Raw genomic sequence first — 20,351 nt, 5'->3', positions numbered from 1 at the left:
TCTGACCCCCAGTAAATCTCCAAGCCCTAAGGGGCCCTGGTTCCAAAGGCTGACCCCACCCTCACCCCTCAGCCCACATGCATCCCCTCACTCCCCTCTGAATCCCCAAGTCCTGACTCCTATGGCTGATGGCGCTCCAGCGCTGGTCAACAGGAGGCACTGCCAGACACCTCCTCACCAGCCCTCTCCTGGACCGGGACCCTGCTGCCCTGCCTGCCGCTCAGACCCAGCCTCTCGACCAGGCCATGCCCCAGGACGGGCCCTGCCGGCCTGATCAGACCTCAGACACCCAGACCCTGACCCCTCTGTCCCTTCAGCAAGCCTACAGGCTCAGCTCATATCCCGCCCAGGCGCTGGCCCTACCCCTTCTGAGGCCACACCCTGTCCGACTCCACCCACCAGAGCCACGCCCCTCCTCCAGTCGACCCCCAGGCCTCCTGGGTAGCCCTCACTGACCCTTGACGATGAGCTCCGCAAAGTTAGAGACACCCGCACCACGTGGGGCCTGGGACACGCAGCGGTACAGGTCCTGCTCTGCGCGGCTGACCGTGGCCAGCGGGAAAGTGGCCAGAAAGCGCCGGTGGCTGATGTGCCGCACACCGGCCGCGGGCACCAGCGCCCCACTCTGCCGCTGCAGGGGAAAAGTAGTGGCGGGGTCAAAGGAGCCGGGGAGAGAAGGATCTGGACCTCGCTCAGACCTCGGTGAGGGTAGGGGGTCATCTACCCCATCCCTGCTACACAGTAGGCTCACTCTTCCCTGGAGTGACGGGGCACCCAAGAGGACAAAGGGGACCCTGTCGGGGGGAGACAATGGGCATGGGTGCTGGAGCGTGAAGTTCTGGGGGGTGGGGCCCAGAATAGAAACCTGGGACTAGAATAAGCTACTCGCACCCCACCACACACTTGGCCAAGGTCTGAGACCTCCCTTACCTGGAGAAGGAAGCGCTCCGCCTCGGCAGCCCGACCTGCCGCCATGCACTGGAAAGATGCATTCTGGCCAGCATTGATCTCCACATCGCCCAGGCGGGAGAAGTGCGGGGCTTTTGCTGTGGGAACAGAGCCAAGGTAAGCTGGGCCTATGCCCATGGCCCAGAGCCACGCTATCACACCCCTCACCCCTGCACCCCCCCCCCCCCCCCAGTGTCCTGGGACTCACCACAGGGATAGCTGAGAAGCAGGATGTCATCTAGGCCCATGTAGCCCCTGCGGTCTGGGGAGATGAGGGCCTCAAACAGCACCTGGAGGAGGAGGAGGGCCCTTGTCATACGGACATCCCTCCATCCCTGCCTTCGGAACCCCTTCAGCTGGGCCCCAGCCCCACCCTCCTCAACCAGCAGAGGTTAGCCCAGCTCACTCTGACCCTCCCTACCATGCCAGCTGGTTCAGGAGTGTGGTGTCGCCACAGAGAGAACAAGGTCAAGGCCAGAGGTTCTCTCTTAATCCTTTAATTACCTTAAAGCAGGGAAAGTCTCCCCAGCTAAACAGGGTTTCTAGGCTGGCACTGTTCCAACTCACCCTTGACCCCTGCCACAGGCTACTCCGATTAACAATGACTTCTGATGCTGAAACTAGACTCACCCCAAACCAACCCCACCCTGACCACAGACTGACCCCTGATGCTGAACAGACTAATTCCCCCTGTTCTGATATCAAGGCGGCATCCCTCTGCCCTCAGCCCCAGGCACAGGCTGACCAGTCTCAACCCAGCCCACCTGATATTCATTGGGCCAGAAGGTGCTGACAGCCAGCTCAGCCTGGTGCCACTGGCGGCCATGGGATCCAGTCATATTCCAGACAGCGCTGCCCAGGGGGCCCCCGTTAACACGCACATAGACGCCCAGGGTGCCAGGACTGTGCCCATCCCGGCTGTACAGGAAGTAGCTGAACTGCACGCAGTGGGTGTCATTTTCACTTAGGCTCTGGAAGATGACATGGGCCCGCTGGCCGGGGGCATGCTGGGAAGCATTGACCATCAAGTAGGCGCCTGGAGAGAGAGAAGGAAAAAGTAGGAACCAAGGAACCCTTAGGGGAGGGCCAGGATCAGGTGGTACTGCAAAGAGGCAGAAACCAAGGACTCCAGGCATTGGGACACACTGGGAGTCCAGGGTGCTGCGTTCTGGTCCCAGCTCTGACTAACAGGGTAGGTCCCTTCTGTTTGCAGCATGTTTCCAAAGGAGAGGGTTGGAGCAGCAGAAAGCACACAAATATGGCCTTGTCAAAACCTAGTACAGCAGCTCCTCACCATCTGCCGGTCACAGTCCAAATCCATGCCCTGCCCGAGACACAGCTTGCCCATGCTCCGTGCCATCCTTGGAGGCAGGGACTGGATCATCCATCCAGCAAGTCAAGAGCCTGGCACATGGCAGATCTTCTGAGGCCACAGCTTCCAAAGCCCTGCCTCCACATTCCACAGCACGTTCCCCTCCTGGCCCTGGATCATTCATAAAATGTGTCTCTTCCCACCAGCCTGTGAGCCCTGCTATGTCCCTGCACAGGCTCTGAACCCGAGCTGAATTAATATGTGGGACAGAGATTGAATGAAAAGATTAACCATGCTTCCAACCCCCACCCGAATCTAGATTTTGGGACACATACTCTCTTGATTTCCAACCTGGAAAAAGGTAGCCCTGCCCCTTCCCTGAAGATCTAGACTGTGTGCTAGAGGGGTAGTCCTGGGGGCCCAACTGGAGATATGGCGTTCCTTCTGAGGGGAGAGGGCCCAGAAGATGCCAAGGGGAGGCAGACAGCAGCCCAGAGCCGCCGCCTCCCAGGCTTGGCCACAGGCCAACACAAGCACAGATTCCCGCTCCAGGAGGTTCCCCAGGGACTCTGCTGGAGGAGCTCTCATTCATCTCTGCAAGCCAGGAGCCCTGTGGAGGCAGCTCCCAGATCAGTCCTGGCAGGATATTAAACAAAACTCCTGGTCCCCATCCCTGCCTGGGGACGGCCACATCCTGGCCCCACTGCGCCCTCTCTCTCTGCCTTCTGAGCAGCCCTGCCTTCTAATCGGATGCTGCTCTTGCCTCTCCTGCTTCCTCTGCATCCCTCCCCCGCTCTTTCATTTATTCCCTTTGTTCCTGTCACTCTTCCTTCTGCTTCTCCTGGGAGTATGGATCTCTCTCCTTCCTTCTCCTCCACCCCAGCCTTCCCTGCACCGTGAACCCAGGAGGGTAGCGCCTGAACACCTTGCTCACCACCATCTCCAGAGCTGGCAAAAGGCCGCACCAAGTACTAAGCCTCCATCTCCCCTTTCTCAAGGTGTGTCTCCACTTGAGGGAGGGAGAGCGGGACAGAGGGAGGGGAGGGGGCAGAGGCCACAGGACGGGAAGAGCTGGATTCAAATCAGCCCCCATGCACCTGAATGCCAACCACGCATCAGGCTGGGGTGGGCCTGGGGATCTGGAGAGGCCGGCACAGGGTCCTCGCCATGGCAGGTACCTTCCCAGATGGTTCTCAGACCAATGAGACCGCGAAATCCTCTGACTCAGAGGTTGAGGAGCTAAGAGCCCTGCAGAGGCAGACGCATGCCCCACGCTGGGGACAGCAGAGCAAATGCACAAAAGTGGGAGGCAGGGTGAGCAGCAAGGGACAAAGATGTGGCTGCCAGGCCATTAGGGGCCTCCCTCTGACTGGTTTCAAATCCTGGTCCCACCATGAGAACTTCTACTGCCCTCCTCCCAACCCTGGACAGCAGATGCCATCTCAGCCATGCAGTGGACTAAGCAGGAAGGACCCTGTGCCACTACTGGGATAGGGCAAAGGCTGTCCAATTCTGGGGTGCACTCAGAAAGTCCATTTGCTCACATTATCTGTGGCCCATGACCCAGGCCTTTTCAGTAATAAATAAAGGTGATTAATGTCCATCTCTCTTGTCTTTCTCTTAATTCTCAGTTGATTCTGCTCCCAGTGAGGACAATTACAGTGACCAGCCCTCCCAAATACCCTCAAAAATAGCACCGAAACAACCGAGCTCCCACACACTACCTCTGCACTCTGCACTTCGTAGGCATTACCTCATAGCCCTTGAAATGGGTTGCTGCTCTCCCCACTTTACAGTTAGGACAATGGGGACTCAGAGAAGTTAAGTGACTTGCCCAGAGTCACAGAGCTAGTAAAATGATGGAGCTAGGATTTTTTTTTTTTTTTTTTGGTACTGGGGAGAGAATCCAGGGATGCTGAACCACTGAGCCACACCTCAGCCCTATTTTGTATTCTAGAGACAGGGTCTCACTGAGTTACTTAGCACCTCACTTTTGCTGAGGCTGGCTTTGAACTCGTGATCCTCCTGCCTCAGGCTCCCGAGCCCCTGGGATTCCAGGCGTGTGCCAGGGCACCCCGCTGGAGCTAGGATCTGACCCCACGTCTTCATGACTCTAGAATGAGTATTCAGGGTCCACCATCTGAGCAGGTGGCCAGTATCAGAATCCATGTAAATAGTCTCTGACTCCCTGTCCAGTGCTCAGGAGACCCAGAGTGCCGCATCCTGAAGTAGCCAGAGCAAAGCAGGAGTCTGGAAGGTCTGGGACTTCCAGGAAGAAGAGGCAGGGGGATATCCACCACAATGTCACTGCTCTGTCAGCATCTTCACGTCCTCAGAGACCAGGACTCGGAGGCCCTCGGGGAGAAGTGACAAAGACCTGGTGGGAGCAGGGTGGACCCCGAGCTAAGTCGCAAGGGGAGTAACAAGAAGTGGGTTTTAACTTACAGCAATAAGGGCTTTGATTACCTAGACCTGCACCCACTCACAAATGAAACCACCTGACAAGCACAAGCAGGCAGTGTCCAGAGAGCTCCACACTCAGTATCACACATGTCCCTCATCTGCTGAAACAGATGAGGCCAGAGAGGTTAGTAATATGCCCAAGGTCACACAGCAGGTGGGCAGAACTGTCCCTGGAAGGAGACCAAAGGGGAAGGGTGAAGGAGGGTAGGCTCACCGTGGGGCAAGTCCGCAGGGGCCCGCGTGCCAGGGTGGATCCGCACTTGCTCCCACTGGAAGTCGTCATACTGGGCCTGGCTGTACTCGCAGGGCACTGCTGGGTCACTCGCTTCCTCAAAGGTGCAGCCAGCTGTGAGGACAGAGCTCCTTAGCCCAGGCTAGGGCAGGGCTGCTGGCCAGGAGGGCTCCTGGGTCACTCGCCAGGTTCCCCCACTGTCCCCTCCCTCTTCACTGCTCCTTCCCCAACCCCAGGCCCTCCCCTCACAGTCCCTTCCCAACAGCAAGACCCCACCCACTGACCTTCCCCCAAGGACCTCCCTGGACCTCCCCACTGCTCAACCACCCACCAAAGACCCTCCTTAACAAGGACCAATTATCATTATTGTCATGTCATTGGAACCTCACAAGAACCCACGTGATCAGACCAGGATTAGAAGTATCCCCATTTTACTGATGAAGAAACTGAGGCCCCAAAAAACTGAGAGAATTTCTCAGGGTCACACAGCTAGCTGGTGGCAGAGATGGGGTTTGATCCAAGATCCCCTGACTCCTCCTCAGCATCCCTCCATCTTCACTGTGCCAGGCACAGCGGGCCACGGGCTAGGCAGGACCGTGAAGTCCTGAGCAACCCAACAGTATCTCTTTAACAATGACAACTGTCGCCACCAATCATTTCACCCTTTTTTGACAAACCCTGCATGATACTAAGCACCAAGCAGAGTGTCACTCAGGCCTCAACTTAGTCAGTACCACGATTATTCCTACTAAGAGACCTCAAGGGAATTTATTTAGTCATCGCCCAAGGTCAACTGACTTAAGTCTCCACTTGCTGGGCCCTGGATGCCTGCCAGCCACTGGGACTTCCCCATCTGACAGATGAGAAGACTGCGGCTCCCAGGGGTGAAATCATTTGTCCACAGCACAACAGGGTAGATCAGTGGTGGGCTGTGGCATCAGACATACTTGGGATTGACTCTTGACTCTGCCATTGGCCAACTGTGGTGACCCTGGGCAAGTTGCTTCTCTTTCTGAGCCTCAGTTTCCCCATCCACAGGGGGAGTCGCTGAGAATTCCTCATGGGGATCCGCTTAGTACACCGAAGCGCTCAGGGAATAAATAGCAGCTCTGACTATGTGGCACTTGTATCTACATGAGGGACAGAGGCAGGATTTGAATCCATGTCCGCCAGGTGCCAGAAAAGATGCTTCCCACCAGAAATATGAGCCGGGGCAAACCTGAGCTGCTCCCCAGTTCAACCAGACGGGGCTGGGGGTGGCAGCCAGTCACTGGGGAGTGAGTGGCACGTGCTGGGCAGACAGCAAGGGACTTCACTTTTGGGAGACTCCGTGCTTCGTCTGTAGCTGTGGCTGCTCCATGTGGTTGAGCAGGTCATGTGAAGCGACAGGTGAAAACACACCGGAAGGGCCAGGAACAAGGGGGCTCACCACTGTTGGGGTCTCAGTTTCCTACTGTACCTCATCTGAGTGTGAAATGACGCGATGTGGGCGTGAGGCTGGCACCAAGCCGATGGGATGAAGTAAGTGCCAGGGCTGGATCCTGGCTGGACCCTGGCTGGGCTCTTTGCCCCTTTGTCTGAAAAGCCCTGGTCAGCACCAGGCCCCATGATCTGCGGGAGGCTTTAACCCCATCGACGCTGGGAGGGCCTCGGCTCTCCCTCTAAAAAGACCCACGGTGCAGAACAGCCAGGGGACGGTCGGGAGGGCTCCCTGCATCGGGAACCGCTGGCTTCTGCCTGACCTGGGCCTCCCATGGGAGTCCTGTCAATCGGGAGGCAGAGGGATTGCCAGAAAGCAAAACCAGGATGGAGAGCCCTGGCCACGGCTCAAGCCCTTCCTGTTCCTTCAGGAGTGACCAGGCAGCTGCCACTGGACATCTCACCAGGACCCTGAGGCAGGCCTGGGAGGGGCTGTTCCTTGGCTTCCTCTTGTCCACGCTGAGTCAGACAACATGACCTGCCAGGACTCCCAGACTGAAGGACCTTCTCAGACTGAGGCACAGACTGGGTCTCCACTCAGAGCAACCCCAGACTGTCTGACCCAGCCAGGGTCATATTCCAGTCATGTGATCCCCAGACCATCTGCCCCAAGTTGGTGACCCCCAGATACACCAACCCTAGTCAGAGTGGCTCTCCACAAATGTTTGATCAGGCACCCCAAGCCCATCCAGAGGACCCCCAGTCTATGTGACTTCAGCCAAAATGACCACCAGACTAACTCCAGACAAGTTGACTTCAGAGAGACCCCTGACCTCTCCCTAGTGACCCGTGCAACTGACCACAGTCAGGGTGACCTCTCAGGCTGACTGACCCCATGCAAAGTGACCCCTTAGCCAGAAATGACCCTTTCTCCCTGAACGTTGGCCGTCTGCAGCCCTAGGTCTCTGGGCCAGGCACAGTTCCAGCTCCTGCCTTTAGCAAGCAGCATCTCTGAGGCCAGGTTCCCCAAGAAGAGCCCCAGACCACCAGGGATGGGAAGCCCCATCACCTCCAGCCTGGGCTGCTCAGGAGCCCCACAGCAGACTTCTTGGCCAGAGCTCTTGCCAGAGAACCCACTCCTGCAGGAGGCTGCTAGTCTGGGGAAACAAAGCCGACTCTGGGTTCAGAGCCAGAATGGTGGCCAGGAGTCCCCCTGACTTGGACGCCCACCAACACCACCACGAGGGGGCACCAATCACCACCATGGCCGCCAGCAACAAGCTACCCAAGACCACACAGCTACGGTGTGTGGAAAAGCAGATTTAAACCAGCTCTTTATTCAAGGAGACCAGGCACAAACAAAATAAGGCCCTGATATGCTGATGGCCACGTGCGTTAATTCAGTATCGCCCCGACAGTACAATATGGTTACCAGGTGGCACTATTACAGGCAGAGGATGAGACTCCACCTGCTTTTGGGGTTCTCCCAGTCTGAGGGAGGGAGGAATGAGACAAAGCAGAGAAGGGTCAAGGCTATGGCAGGGGAGTGGGGGGGTGGGGAGGCTTCCTGCAGGAGGTGGCCACGGAGCCCAGCCTGGGGAGGGGTGGGAAGACACTGGGGACAAGGGCCAGCAGAAGCAAAGGAAGCAGTGAGAAAACAGTCTGTCCACCACAGAGAGGAGCCCAGGCTAGCTGAAGTCATGGGAAAGGAGACTGGAGGAGTACTGAGCCAGACCAAGGAGGGCCTCAAATGCCAAGGTGACAGTTTGACCTCATTTTGACTTAGGGAGCCATAGTAGGTGTTTGAGCAGGGAAGGGCCTGGAGTGATACATCCTATATGCCACAAGTAGGGCAGGTGGCTTCTCCAGAGCACCACAGGATGAGGAGGGAGCTTAGGACCAAGCCATCCAGGAGTCCAGTGTCAGATGTCAGGAAGTGGCAGGAAGAGGGGCCTCTGGATGCAATCAGCACACACGCCAATCACATTCACAGGGATGCACAGCCCCAGCGCACAAACACACACATGCCCACGCAGTCGCACACTGGAACGTTCACACGCACACTCCCTTTCCCCAGCTTGGTCTGAGCCTTGGGGACACAGTATAAGTTAGGCTAGGAACAGGGGAAGACCAAGGCCTCTCCTGGGGCACCCCATCTCTGCAGAGGCATCCCTGAGAGGGTCGGCTGTAGCAACTCAGGACCCCCCGGCTCCCCCAGCTCAGTGCAAACTGGCCCAGCCACATTCCTCAGCTAATCTCCCCAATCTGGCGGGCGGTTGCCTGAGCAACCGTCAGCCACAATTTGGGAAGGCAAGGGGATGGCTTATCCACATCCGGCTCAGTTCTGGACCCAGGGATGTCAGGGGCAGAGCAACCCCTGGAGGAGCATGGGAGGTCTCCATACCTCCACGTTCACACTTCCACACAGGTGTGTGAACAGAGTAATCAACTCAGAGGCAGGAGACCCAGATACCATTCCTACTATGCCCCCGAATCCCTTTGCGACCTGGGGCACATGACTTGCACCTTCTGAATCCCAGCTTCTTCACCTATGCAATGAGAAGGTGGACCCGGTCATTCTGACTGCACCTGTGGATATGCTTGTGCACAAGAATGACCGGAGGACCAGGAGAGGTCCTCTGGGGGAGAAGTGTGCCTGTGTGCCCGGCAGGGCCTGGGTGTCCAAAAGCAAGGGTCTCCTCAGCAGGAGGTGCGAGGCTGCGCGGATGGATTATGCCTATGAGCCGAGGTACAGCAGCACGTTCAGCAGCAAGCACGTGTCTAAGGGGGGGTGAGCATACACGGTGTGCTCGGGGGATTATGCACGTGGTTCACGTGTGTGCATGTGAGTGTGCACGTGAGTGCCACAAGCATTGTGCACCAGACTGGAAGGTCTCCCTCCAGACAGGGAATGGCGCTGTGGGCCTGCAGCACCAGCAGCACCCGCAGCGACCCCCGCGTCCTCTGAACACCCTGAGTACATGGAGCCTGTTTGCAATGGGACTTTCATTTCCTTGGGTTTGTCAATGGAACATCCCATTCCCAGGGGTGTCCCCAGGAAAAATAGAACTTCTCCCAACAGACGGCGAATTCAGAGGCTAGGCTCTCACCCAGCCACAGGCTCAGCCCTAACCCTGGCCTGGGGAACCCAGACAGAACCCCAGCAACAGCACTGCCCACTTTACCATCCCTCTTCCAGGGAGCCCTGGACGCTCTCACCCAACCCAGCCAACCCAGGTCACTCCAGCCCAACTGCAGAGCACAGCAGGCCTGCCTAAGCCCCACCTCCTCCCTTCCCGGACTCAAGAACTGCCTCTCAGGCCTTGGCCTCCCATCTCCAAGCGCTGTATATGTAGATGGCTAACCGTGGCCAAACGTATTGACCCTGGGATCCCAGCTAGTCTAACCTTGACCAGCTGCACCCAGTCCGAGGACCGTGATTCTAGACCAGGGACCTGAAGCCCACCTTGCTGCTACCAAAGTTGCCCACCAGAGCCCTGAAACTGAAGAACAACAAATTACAGACAGAGATGGCAGCCAGATGCCCTAACCACCTGAAGTCCAGCATGACTGCTAGCAGGGAGAGCACCAGAGCCAGGCCACAGGCAGACAAAGCTGACCCGGCACCACCCAGAGGAGCCAACACAGAGCCCAACAACGCCAACAGCTGGCCCTCTCCATCAAGGAAGGAAGCCAGCTGCAGCAGGGGAACCCGCCCCAGACCCACGCTCCATCTCCTTGACTGACACGCAGCGCACGCCCCAGAGTTAGCAGTAGGGCAGCCATATTGACAGCGTAAGAGGAAGGCGCAGGCCAGGGCTGGATGCCAAACAGAGGTGAAGAGCTGAGTGGAGGGCTTTGCTGTGTGGAAGTACAGTGGGCAGAGAGTTCACAGATCCCGGGCAGAACAAATGCCCAGTCACATAAAGACACAGTACACGGTAGGGGGCAAGGGGCTTGTATGAACCCGTTCGGTGGGAAATTCCGTACCTCACAGAGATGCCGTGAAGAGGGGAATGTGAGACCACAGAGTGGTGTGCTGAGCGTGCTTTGCAGCAGCGTCATACCACATACGTGCAGAATGGGGTTATAGGACACACGTGAGCAGGGTACAGAGTGCACAGCCCCCAGCACAGATGTCTGGCAGGGCGGAACTGGCGGGAACCTTGGTGCAGCCTGGGGGTGCTACGCACACCCCTGCAAGGCACTGAGCAGGTGCTCAGGGCTATGTGATGGGTACAGAGAAGGCGGGATGGTCAGACGGAGCCTCACTGGCTCTCTCCCTCTCCAGATACCAGCACAGGCCGCACAGAGCAGGTGTTCCCCCCGAAAGCACGTGTCTGGCACCGGCATGCAGAACAGATCAGAGACAGGAAGGGAAGGATGCAGAGCAAACTGCTGGGTGTAGCAGCAGGCCTGAACAGCAGCTCCACACAGAGCAGAGGAGCAGAGGAGGCACACACTCCAGGGAGGGGCAAAAGTGGCACAAAAATGAAAGGCAGTGAAGACGCCATGTGGAACGGCAGCTGCGGTTCAAGGGCTCTGGGTCTGGATGGAATGCACACGAACCTACCACCAGCACAGTGCCCGGCAGAGGCCCTCGGCAGGAATCCCTGCAGCGCACAGAGCAATGCTGGGCACGGAGCGGCAGTGCTGCCCACAAGAAGCCAGGCCAGCCCCAGAGCCCAACAAAGCAGTCCCAAGCTACAGCGGAGGTATTGCCCCCTGACCCTGACCCTGACCCTGTGCACTGAGGGCAGATATGCACTGCAGTGAGGACGCTGTGCAGAGGTTGCCCACCTGGGAAAGGACACCAGCCTTTATGGTGACACAAACAGCCAAAAGCCAAGATACCATGGTGGCAGCCTGATGGCAGTTGTGGGAGGGTATGGGCTGGGCCAGAAGGCACAGTGCGGTGCGGGTACCGAAGCAGTGGGACAGGAGTGCTCCACGAAGCAAAGGTGCCCTGCGTTCATAAACTGCACCAAAGGAACGCCAATGGGCCAGGCCCAGGAACAGGAAGGGCGGCGCGCCGGGCCCGGTGCACACGCCTACTGCAGAGATGCAGTGCAGGGCAGAGGTGCCACATGCTGCTAAGATGCGGGGCTGGGTAGCAGGCCAGCTGCCGGAAGTGCATACACAATCCAAGGCCTGTGCCCCACACCTAGGAGAGTCCAGCTGCCCCGCATAATGCTGACTGCCCAGCAAGACCCTCAGGGCAGGGTGGAAATGCTCCATGGGGCAGGCATGCACTGTGCCCGTAGGAAGCCACGTGCTGGTCTCGGATATGGGGCAGCGTGAGGGGCTCTGTCCAGAAACGGAGGGAAGCTGCCCTCCTGGCTGAACACCACACAGCAGAGCACTACAGTACAGAAGACGCTGCGAAGAGACCACTGCAGGAGAGGCGTGTAACAAGGGGACACCGCCAAGGGGGACAACTCCAGGGAGCCTCCCTCCAGAGCAACGCAGGATCCCACTGCAGCCAACGCGGCTTGGAGGTGCTGTGCGGTGCCAAGATGCCGGGTCCAGCAAGCCCAGATGCACACACCGCACAAGCCAGATCCAGGATGCTGCTCACTTTTGTAGTGTAAGGCAACAACGTGACACGCTGCGAAAGTGCTGTGGGGACAGCTGCAGATGGCTCCCTGGGGAGCCCTGGCAGGGAAGGGAACCTGGGCCCGTGAAAACCCCGTGCTTGTGGCTCTCCCAGCTTGACCCTGGGCGGGGGACCAAGCCTCATCTGCCCTCTCCCACCTTGACCCCCACCCTCCAACATCTCCCACCCCAGCGACTCTCCAAGGGCACAGGATGAAGCCACTGTCATCCACAGGCCATCCAGAACTGAGCACATTGTCCAGGTATTTACATCTGAGCAGGGCCCCCATGTGCTGGCAGACAAACAATGAATTTAGATTCTGCTGAAAATCTTTTGGACAATTAAAGCTCATGCCCTGGCTCCCAGCCCAGGGCAGGGCAATGTGGGGCCGGACAGGGGACACAGAGAGGGAGACCTCTCGGGTTAGACCCCGCACAGGAAGTGGGGTCAACAACAGGGACGGTGTGAGAGGAGGGCCAGACCCGGCCAAGCTGGCCAGTACCTCCTCCCCCTCCCTCCCCACCCTCGCTCCTGCCACCAGACCTCACCAGAAGTCCATGAAGAAACTTGTGGGCACACAGGAGGCCTGCACACGCACACACACATAATAGCTGACACTTCATGGTGCGTCTTACGTGCCAAGACCTGTTCTAGACTAAAAACACAGAAATACAAAACATCCTCACAGTTGGGCAAGGTGGCACACACCTGTGATCCCAGCACTCAGGAGGCTGAGGCAGGAGGATCCCAAGTTCAAGGACAGCCTCAGCAACTTAGCGAGACCCTGTCTCAAAATAAAAAATAAAAAAAACTGGAGATGTGGCTCAGTGGGTAAGCACCCTTAGGTTCCATCCCCAGTACCAGAAAAAAATATAGATCTCTCTCTCTTCATGAAAGTCCTGCAAGGAGTTCTATTACCATCCCTATTTCCCAAATGGGGACACCGTAAGGCTCAGAGAAGTTAGTACTAGCCCAAGAGTCACACAGCTAGGAGTGGTGGAACCAGTATTAGAAGCAGAACCAGATGGTGTGGCCCTGAGCACATGCTCACAACCACCACACTCTAGGCACAAACACAAAGATACACACACACACATACACACACACACAAACACACACAGAGGCTGCATTCTGAGCAACACACTTGCCACTATCAGTGAAGACCCCTATTCTGTCCAGACAGGCTCCTGCTATCGCCCAGTTGTCACCTCTTAACCCACAGCTGTCCCTCATCCCCGTCCGTCCCTCCCAACTCTCCCCCAGTGCTCAGCTGTTCCAACACCACCTGCGCCCTCCTTGCCAGCGTCCCACTGCCCACACACACCCCCACCACCAGCCATCCCCCACTCCCGGCGGTCCCCCGGTGTGATCAGAATCCCACAACGCCTCGTCCCAGTCTTTCTCCTGGCTGTTGCTTCCCACTGCTCAGGAGAGCGACCCCCTAAACCACCTCTCTCCTCGTCCTTTCGCATCCACCCCTAGTCCCTGCGGTCTGCAGCTTGGCGATCTGCCCAAGACCTCCTCAGTCATTGGCAGCAGGATCTGCTCAGTTGGCCACCTCGGGGTCCTGCCCCCAGCATTCGGCAGGCAATGGCGGCCCCCACCCAGAGTCACGTGAGAAAGCAGAGCAGCCTGCCCTTGTCTGCCCTCACCCCCTCCAAGCCTTCTCTATGCTGCAGGGGGCACACCATGCAAACACCTGGCAGGCACCCGCCAGGTTCAAGGCCCTGGAGACCAGGGATAACAGAGAGCCAGCCCAGCACTCCGGGCTCCTGGCCTAGTGGGGAAAGGAGAGAGAGCAAGGGCAGCGCATGGTCATGTGGGCCCATACAGCCCCAGGAGAGGACTGGGAGGGCTTCACTGCGCCAGTGAAGATGGAGCTGGACCCAAGTGGGGGAGGGGTGTTCTCAGCACCAGTCACAGCAGGGGGCAAAGGTGGCGCTGTGGGAGGTCGATAAGGATCTATCTGGATCAAAAGGCAGTCGGGAAGGAGAGGGGTTGAGGAGGAGAGGCTGTTCATACAGGGCCCTGTCTGCCACCTTAGGGTTGGTTTGCCCCCAGGGGCGGGGGAGCCATCAGCTTGGGGCAAGGGAGAGGCAGGACCCTATATATCTGCCTTAGAAAGGGAATTCTGGTGACAGGGTGGTGGAGGCATTGTAGAGGCTGTTGGCAGAAAGGAGACCAAGGCAAGTCCACTGCAATGGTCCAGGTGAGAAATAATGAGGCCAGAAGACGGAATGTGGAGTCGCCTCGACTCTCCAAGAGCCCCTGAGAGACGGTCCTTCCAGACTCACTCCTCTGGCTGAGGAGCCCAGGCCTCACCAAGCTGCTGCAGGCCTCCCCCTCCAGCCCAGCGCTATGCCCAGAACCTCCTAAGACGGTGGCCATGTCCTCTACCTGCACTAATTAGTACAACCACAGTCGCTAGCAACAAGTGACTCCTGAGGACTTGAAATCTGGCTCGTGCGACTGAGGGATGAAATTCTGATTCTAATTAATTTTAACTAACTTAAATGTAATAGCGACATGTGAACGAGCGCCCACTGTACTGCAGAGTGCAGGGAGACGCTCCCGGCACCGTAGAAAGTCCCCTGGACAAGCCAGCTGTGAACACGGGAGCCACAGAGAAATAGAGCCCAGATGCACCCAGCTGCAGGGACAGAGCCACCGTGCACACCCGGGGAGCCCGCGCCCACACCCAGACCGCGCTGCACCAACTCCAGGAACGGAGGCTGGGTCTCCACACCCTCCCAGCAGGCTCCTGGGGATCGGAGCAGCTGTCACCACTACCCACTCAAACGCAGACCCCACCAGGCCAGGCGACCAGAGGGCAAGCCACCCTGACCAGTCACATGTATGTCCTGTGTCCCAGCCTCAATCACCCACCCCTCAAACACACACACCCCACTCTGGCTGCCCAGATGCCAGGGCCACACCCACGCACACCTCAGTCAGCCTCCCCCAACCCCACCAGGACGGGGGAGGTAACCTCATCCACCCATCCAAGATCTGTGACTGAGAACTGCAGTTGGGTCTGCCAATGTGGGGTCCTCCCTCCCCTCCCCCTCCCCACTCCCCAGACGCTCAGATGGACCGTTAGGACTCGAAGCCTCAACAACCGCCCAGGCCTCCTTACAAAGGGCTGAGTCTGGGGACTGGACTGGCCCTGCCAGCTGCTGGAGGTTGGGGGAGGGGAGGGGGGCACAGCAAGAAGCCTGGGGGAGGGGCAGGCAAGAGACCCGCTCCCTTTAGTTTCTGACTGGGTCTTAACCTCCTCAACTCAGTTCCCCGGTGACACCGGTCTTTTCATGACATAACACCAGCCCCCGGCAGAATTTTCCAGATTCTTGGAGGGAAAACCTATTTCTTTAATCTCTACCTTCAGTGGAGTCAGTGCGCCCCCATCTGGCATCTCCAGCTTTGATCCTGACCCACTTGATTTCATTCATTCTTTCAGGTCACGTACATTTGTTTAGACTAGGTGGTCCTGGCCTCCTGCCTGGCACTGAGGATTCCCAAGGGCCCAGTCCCTGTCCTCATGGAGCTCACAGTCGAGTTAAGGGAGACAGAACTAATAAGCTGTAATTACAATAATTACAATGCTAGGGAAAAATCCAACCAACTCCCACCTCCCCAGGGCTTGGACAGAGAATAACCCTAGGAAGGCTTCAAGGGAAGAAGTGACATCTGAGCTGAGAGGAACAAGTTGCAGGGATGACTTGCAAAGAGGTGGAGTCAGAGTCTGGGGAGAAAGGCCTGGAGAGGAGCCGGTGGGCAGCGAAGCACTCAGCAGGCTGTTGGTGAGGGAGTCAGGCTGGCCGAGACACAGAATCCCAAAACAAGATGGGGCTGAACAGGCGGGCCAGGAGCCAGAGCAAGCAACAGGGCCAAGGAAGGACCTAACCCCAAAGGGAAGGCGAGTCTTCAAAAGGCTTTTGACCAGGGTTTATAACGTGCATTTTAGGAAGAACCCAGGCACCGTGAAGGGAAAAGGTTGGAGCCTTCCTGCAGGTGAAAGATGGATAAGGATAGAGAAAAGTAAACAGATGAAGAGACCCAAGAGGGCATAAGGAGAGGACACAGAGAGTGTGGCTCGGAGGAGGGAGTGGAAGAAGGAGGGAACACAAGGCACCCCTGCAACACTGGCAGACCCAGCCCGGCACGGAAAGGCCAGCCCAACTCAGGTCACGAAAGTGTGGAGGGATGGGAGCATGCCTCCAGCAAACAGGTGCCCAGGCTGGATGTTCCCTGCCACCTGAGCTGGGCAGGAGGCTGCCAGGAGCTCACAGTCCCAGCCCTGGCCACTCTCATGGCTTCCTGTGGAGCTCTCTTCTGCAGCCCTAGGGAGACGGGTGGGCTGCTCAGACAAGCCTTTATTGCCCAACCTGAAACCACTGGGCAGCCTCGCCCTCATTCCTGCTATCCACAGTTCCAGCCACCGAAAGGACAAATGAGCTGGAGCACAATGGAATAAATTACTGCCAGGTTTGCAGTAATTCACTGGGAAATGACACAGAAAACCTAGGAGGCAGGCAGGAGCAGGGCACTTGAGAAGTGAAGGAACTTGCGCAAGCTCACAGGAACAGAAACCCTGGGGTACAGAGGCAGAATTTGAACACAGGTCCCTCTGGCTTCAAATCACAGTCGCCGGGCTTGGTAACAACCTTCCAACCCATATTATGTTACCTGGCCCTCCCAGACACAGCCTTACTTTACAATATGCCAAGTACCGTGCAGCATCCATAAGGCAGCTTACAAACGGAGGCATCAAGAATGGAAGTAACTTGCTCTAGGTCTCATTCCCAAACCCCCATCCTGACAATCCCCTGTGCCAGGAGTGGGGACCCATGTGGATGTGTTCTTAGAATCAAGGTGATGGTGGCGGGAGTGGGAGAGTATAAAGTACCCCTCGGGTTTGATCTGGGGTGGGGGAGGGGCAAATCACCGCAGGGCATGGGGGAGGGGTTGGGGAAGGACCAGAGGCAAGTCACTGGGCCATCCTTTTGGTTATCAGGAAGTCAAAGCTAAACCTTGCCGAGCTAGCAATGACCCCAAAGCTGCAGGGCAAGGCCCAAGCTCAGTGCCAGTGACCGCAGTGACCCGAGGAGCTCCGGCAGGAAAGCCCAAGCAGGAGGTGGGGGACATGAACGTCCCAGGCAAGCTGACAGAAGGAATCTCTCCGAGGACCCGAGTCGGCCCCCTGCGTGGGTCTCGGCCGAATCCCGCGGGCGTCTCCCAGTTACTCCGCGCCCAGTGGCGGGGACACGAGCGCGGAAGGCCTCGGGAGAAGGACGACGGCCTGCGATCCCGGCGCGAGGTGGGCTGAGGGGCACGCACACCCAGGCACACGCACGCACAAACACAGCCCGACGCACGGTCCACAAAAGACACTCCGACGCGCACTCGGACACAGACCCAAGCTCTGGATACACACGTTCAGACCCGCGGCCACGCCGCCTCCCTCCCCCCAGGAAGGCAACAGACTCCGAAAGCCACCCAGACAACGTGTGACCGCGAAAGAAAGAGCGCAGAGACACACGTTCACACTCACACACGGACGCACACTCAGGCCCGGCCGGACCCGAGGCTGCACAAAGTTGCGGAGCCCACCGAGGGGGCGTCCCGGGAGACCGCGGCGGACCCCTGAGCGCCCCGGGAGGGGGCGCCGTCCCGCCGCAGCCGGCCAGGCCCTGCCCGCGCCCCGACGCCGCAGCCCCGCCCCGCCACCGCCGCCTGCGCCCCCCGCAGCCGGCCCCGCCCGGCCCGGCGCCCCGCGGCCCCGGCGCCGCCTCGGATCAGCAGCCCGCCAGCGCCGCGCCGAACTTGCGAAACAACAAACAGCCCGACATGTCGGAGTCGGCGGCCGCGGGCCCCAGCCTCCTCCTCCCGCCCGCGCCCCGGGCCTCCGGCCCACCGACCCGCGCCGCCGAGGGCCGCCGCCGCGACAACTTGTTCCGGCCCGTCGCGCCACGCGCGCACGCACACACGGCACCCCCTGCCCCTCGAGCCCGGGGCACACTCGCCCGCGGCCCAGCATTCCTGGACACGCTGCCAGCGCGCACCGACACACTCGCACACTCACATCCGCTCCAGACACGCTCCCACACACGCATTCCCCGCACACTTGGCATTCACTCGGACCCACAGCCCCCGGCGGTGCGCACCACACACCCCAGACACTCCCACACGTACACACCGCGCACACGGCGCACCGGCACACACGTTCCGGACCCGTTCCCACGCCTCCACACGTACACGGATCTCACCAGCATACACATCACACATGCGTTCCCCAGTCCACACTCGGGCGGGATCCATAGCACTCGCAACACAAGCAAAACACAAACACACAACCCATTCTCAGACACACAACCAACAGCACTCCCGGCCAGAGCATACAGAATGCAAACAAATGCCACACATTAGCAGATTCAACTCCGGCCACACAATTTAACTCAGATGCACACACAGACACACAACCTACTTGGCCGCACCAACGCTACACACCGGCAGACACAGAAAACACTCAGCGCACAACCAATGCTTCGATGTACATCCACCCCAACACGCTCGTAGACAAACAACACACACAGCACCTTTTCTTGCACGCAGAACTACGGACACACAACATTCGCAGTCACACAACACCCCGAACACACGACCCTGCATCTTACACTCAGGCACACACAGGGAGCACGCTCGTAAGGCGCGGGCACCCAACACTCACACTTTCTTCCGAGCTGCGCCACGGGCCCCGGGCTCACGGGGCAAGCTTGGTCCGATCGCCGCGCGCTTACCTGCCGGAGTCTCGGTCTCGGGCGCGCAGAGCTGGAAGGTAAGCGCCAGGAAGAGCGCCTGAGCGCGGGCCATGGCTGCTGCGCCGCCGCCTGCCCCGGGGCCCGGCGCGGGGGGCGCCGCCGCCTGAGCCCGAGCCGAGCCCGAGGCGAGCCGGAGCCGGAGCGGAGCAGCGCGGCGCAGAGCGGGACTGGCGCGGAGTCCAGAGCGGGAGCCGGAGCGAACGGGGCGCTGACGTCAGGCCCGGCCCCGCGTTCCGCGGTCTCGGCGCGCCCCCTGCTGGCGGAGGCGCGCGCTGCTAACCGGCCAGCCCCGGCACACCCTTCCCCCACTCGGGCACCCCGACCGGAGATCGGGTGGCCTAGACTGGATGCCCACTTGTTCTGCACTTACCAAGCACCGACATTCTCAAGCGAGCACGCTCATTGCTTCCTTAAGTTCTCAGCCACTGACTCAGGGACGCCCGCTGCTCTGTCCTATCCGATGCTTGAGTTCTCTCTACCTCGGCCCCTCCAAATGCACATTCATACTTAGAGGGTGCTCATCACCTACCAAGAGCCATTGTTGGCAACGCTGGCTTTTAGAACGCACTTCCTTTCCATGACGAGAAATCCACCTCCCTCGCCAACCCTCACTGGTCCTGCTCTACCCTCTGGCTACACAGGTTAAGTATATTTAGGCCTCTTCCTATAAAGCTCTTGCACAATAATCGGCAAACTAATTGCCCAATGCTATGTAAAACCAAGCACGTTGTATGTGCTTTCCCCCCAGGACTCATTTAACCTTCCCCCTAACCTGATTAGGCATATACACTGTGGCAGAGCAAATTGTACAGAGACAGCGACTTTTCCAAGGTTACAAATTAGTTTTAGGCAGCACCAAGTTTGGAATTCAGGTTGTCTGGCTTGAATTAAAATAGGAGCGGAGACCTGCCTACCATCTGGAAACCCATTCATTTCACAGATACCTATGGGGTACTGATTGTGTATTCATGTATTTTCGTAGAAAAATAAAACTGACAAAAAATATACATCCCTGTCTTCATGGGGTTTGCATTTCAGTGGGAAGACAAGAACAAAAAACAAAAACAAAAAAAAAAAAGCAAATTTTCTGACATGTCCCTTATCGCTGTCACACACCAGAGAATTTGGGAGAATGAACAGTAAGGGAAAGAAGGTTTTTTGTAGTTCTGAACAGAGCACCTATGATTTGATGGAGTCGTTATTTGTCTTCACCTCTAAAACATGAGGTCCCAAAGTCCTTAGGGAAAGACTGTCCTGTACCACAGTACCTGGTATCTAGCATGCAGTTGGTGCTCAATAAATCCTAAATGGATGCGTAGATGCTAAATGAGTAATACAGACATGGCACTTGTTTTCATGAAGCTTATGTTCTAGTGGGGGAGACCAACGGCAAACATATATCACTATATAATTACAACCTGTGATGTGCACTCTAAAAGAAATGGGTGGAGTGCTGTGGTAAAGAAAGTGGGGTCGGGGGTCTACTGATAAGGTGGTCCAGAAGGGCTTCACGGGGAAAGTGACATTATGCCATTGGAGCCAAGGTCTAATGTATAAGTAGAG

At 57.9% G+C, this 20,351-nt stretch overlaps 1 protein-coding gene across 7 annotated transcripts in view; it reads right to left on the bottom strand.

The window, feature by feature from the left end:
- PTPRU (protein tyrosine phosphatase receptor type U) overlaps window positions 1-19,186 on the bottom strand; it is a 72,229-nt gene extending 53,043 nt beyond the window's left edge. For 3 of the 7 annotated variants that reach the window (XM_079138703.1, XM_079138707.1, XM_079138708.1), the window contains exons 1-6: window positions 18,768-18,965; window positions 4,938-5,069; window positions 1,713-1,984; window positions 1,157-1,238; window positions 931-1,046; window positions 457-631 (exon numbers count right to left, since the gene is read on the bottom strand). In XM_079138703.1, coding sequence (XP_078994829.1) covers window positions 457-631; window positions 931-1,046; window positions 1,157-1,238; window positions 1,713-1,984; window positions 4,938-5,069; window positions 18,768-18,840 — 850 coding nt within the window. In that variant the 5' untranslated portion in view covers window positions 18,841-18,965. Of the gene's footprint in view, window positions 1-456; window positions 632-930; window positions 1,047-1,156; window positions 1,239-1,712; window positions 1,985-4,937; window positions 5,070-5,902; window positions 6,508-18,767; window positions 18,966-19,158 lie in introns of those variants that run through there. The other 4 variants (XM_079138706.1, XM_079138702.1, XM_079138705.1 and 1 more) reach the window with 4 other exon arrangements.
- Between the last annotated feature and the right edge of the window lie 1,165 nt (window positions 19,187-20,351).

This window comes from Sciurus vulgaris (assembly GCF_902686455.1).
Source record: "Sciurus vulgaris genome assembly, chromosome: 1".
Lineage (NCBI taxonomy): Eukaryota > Metazoa > Chordata > Mammalia > Rodentia > Sciuridae > Sciurus > Sciurus vulgaris.
The sequence above is the reverse complement of the archived record's forward strand: the minus strand, read 5'-3'. Positions and strand labels throughout refer to the sequence as shown.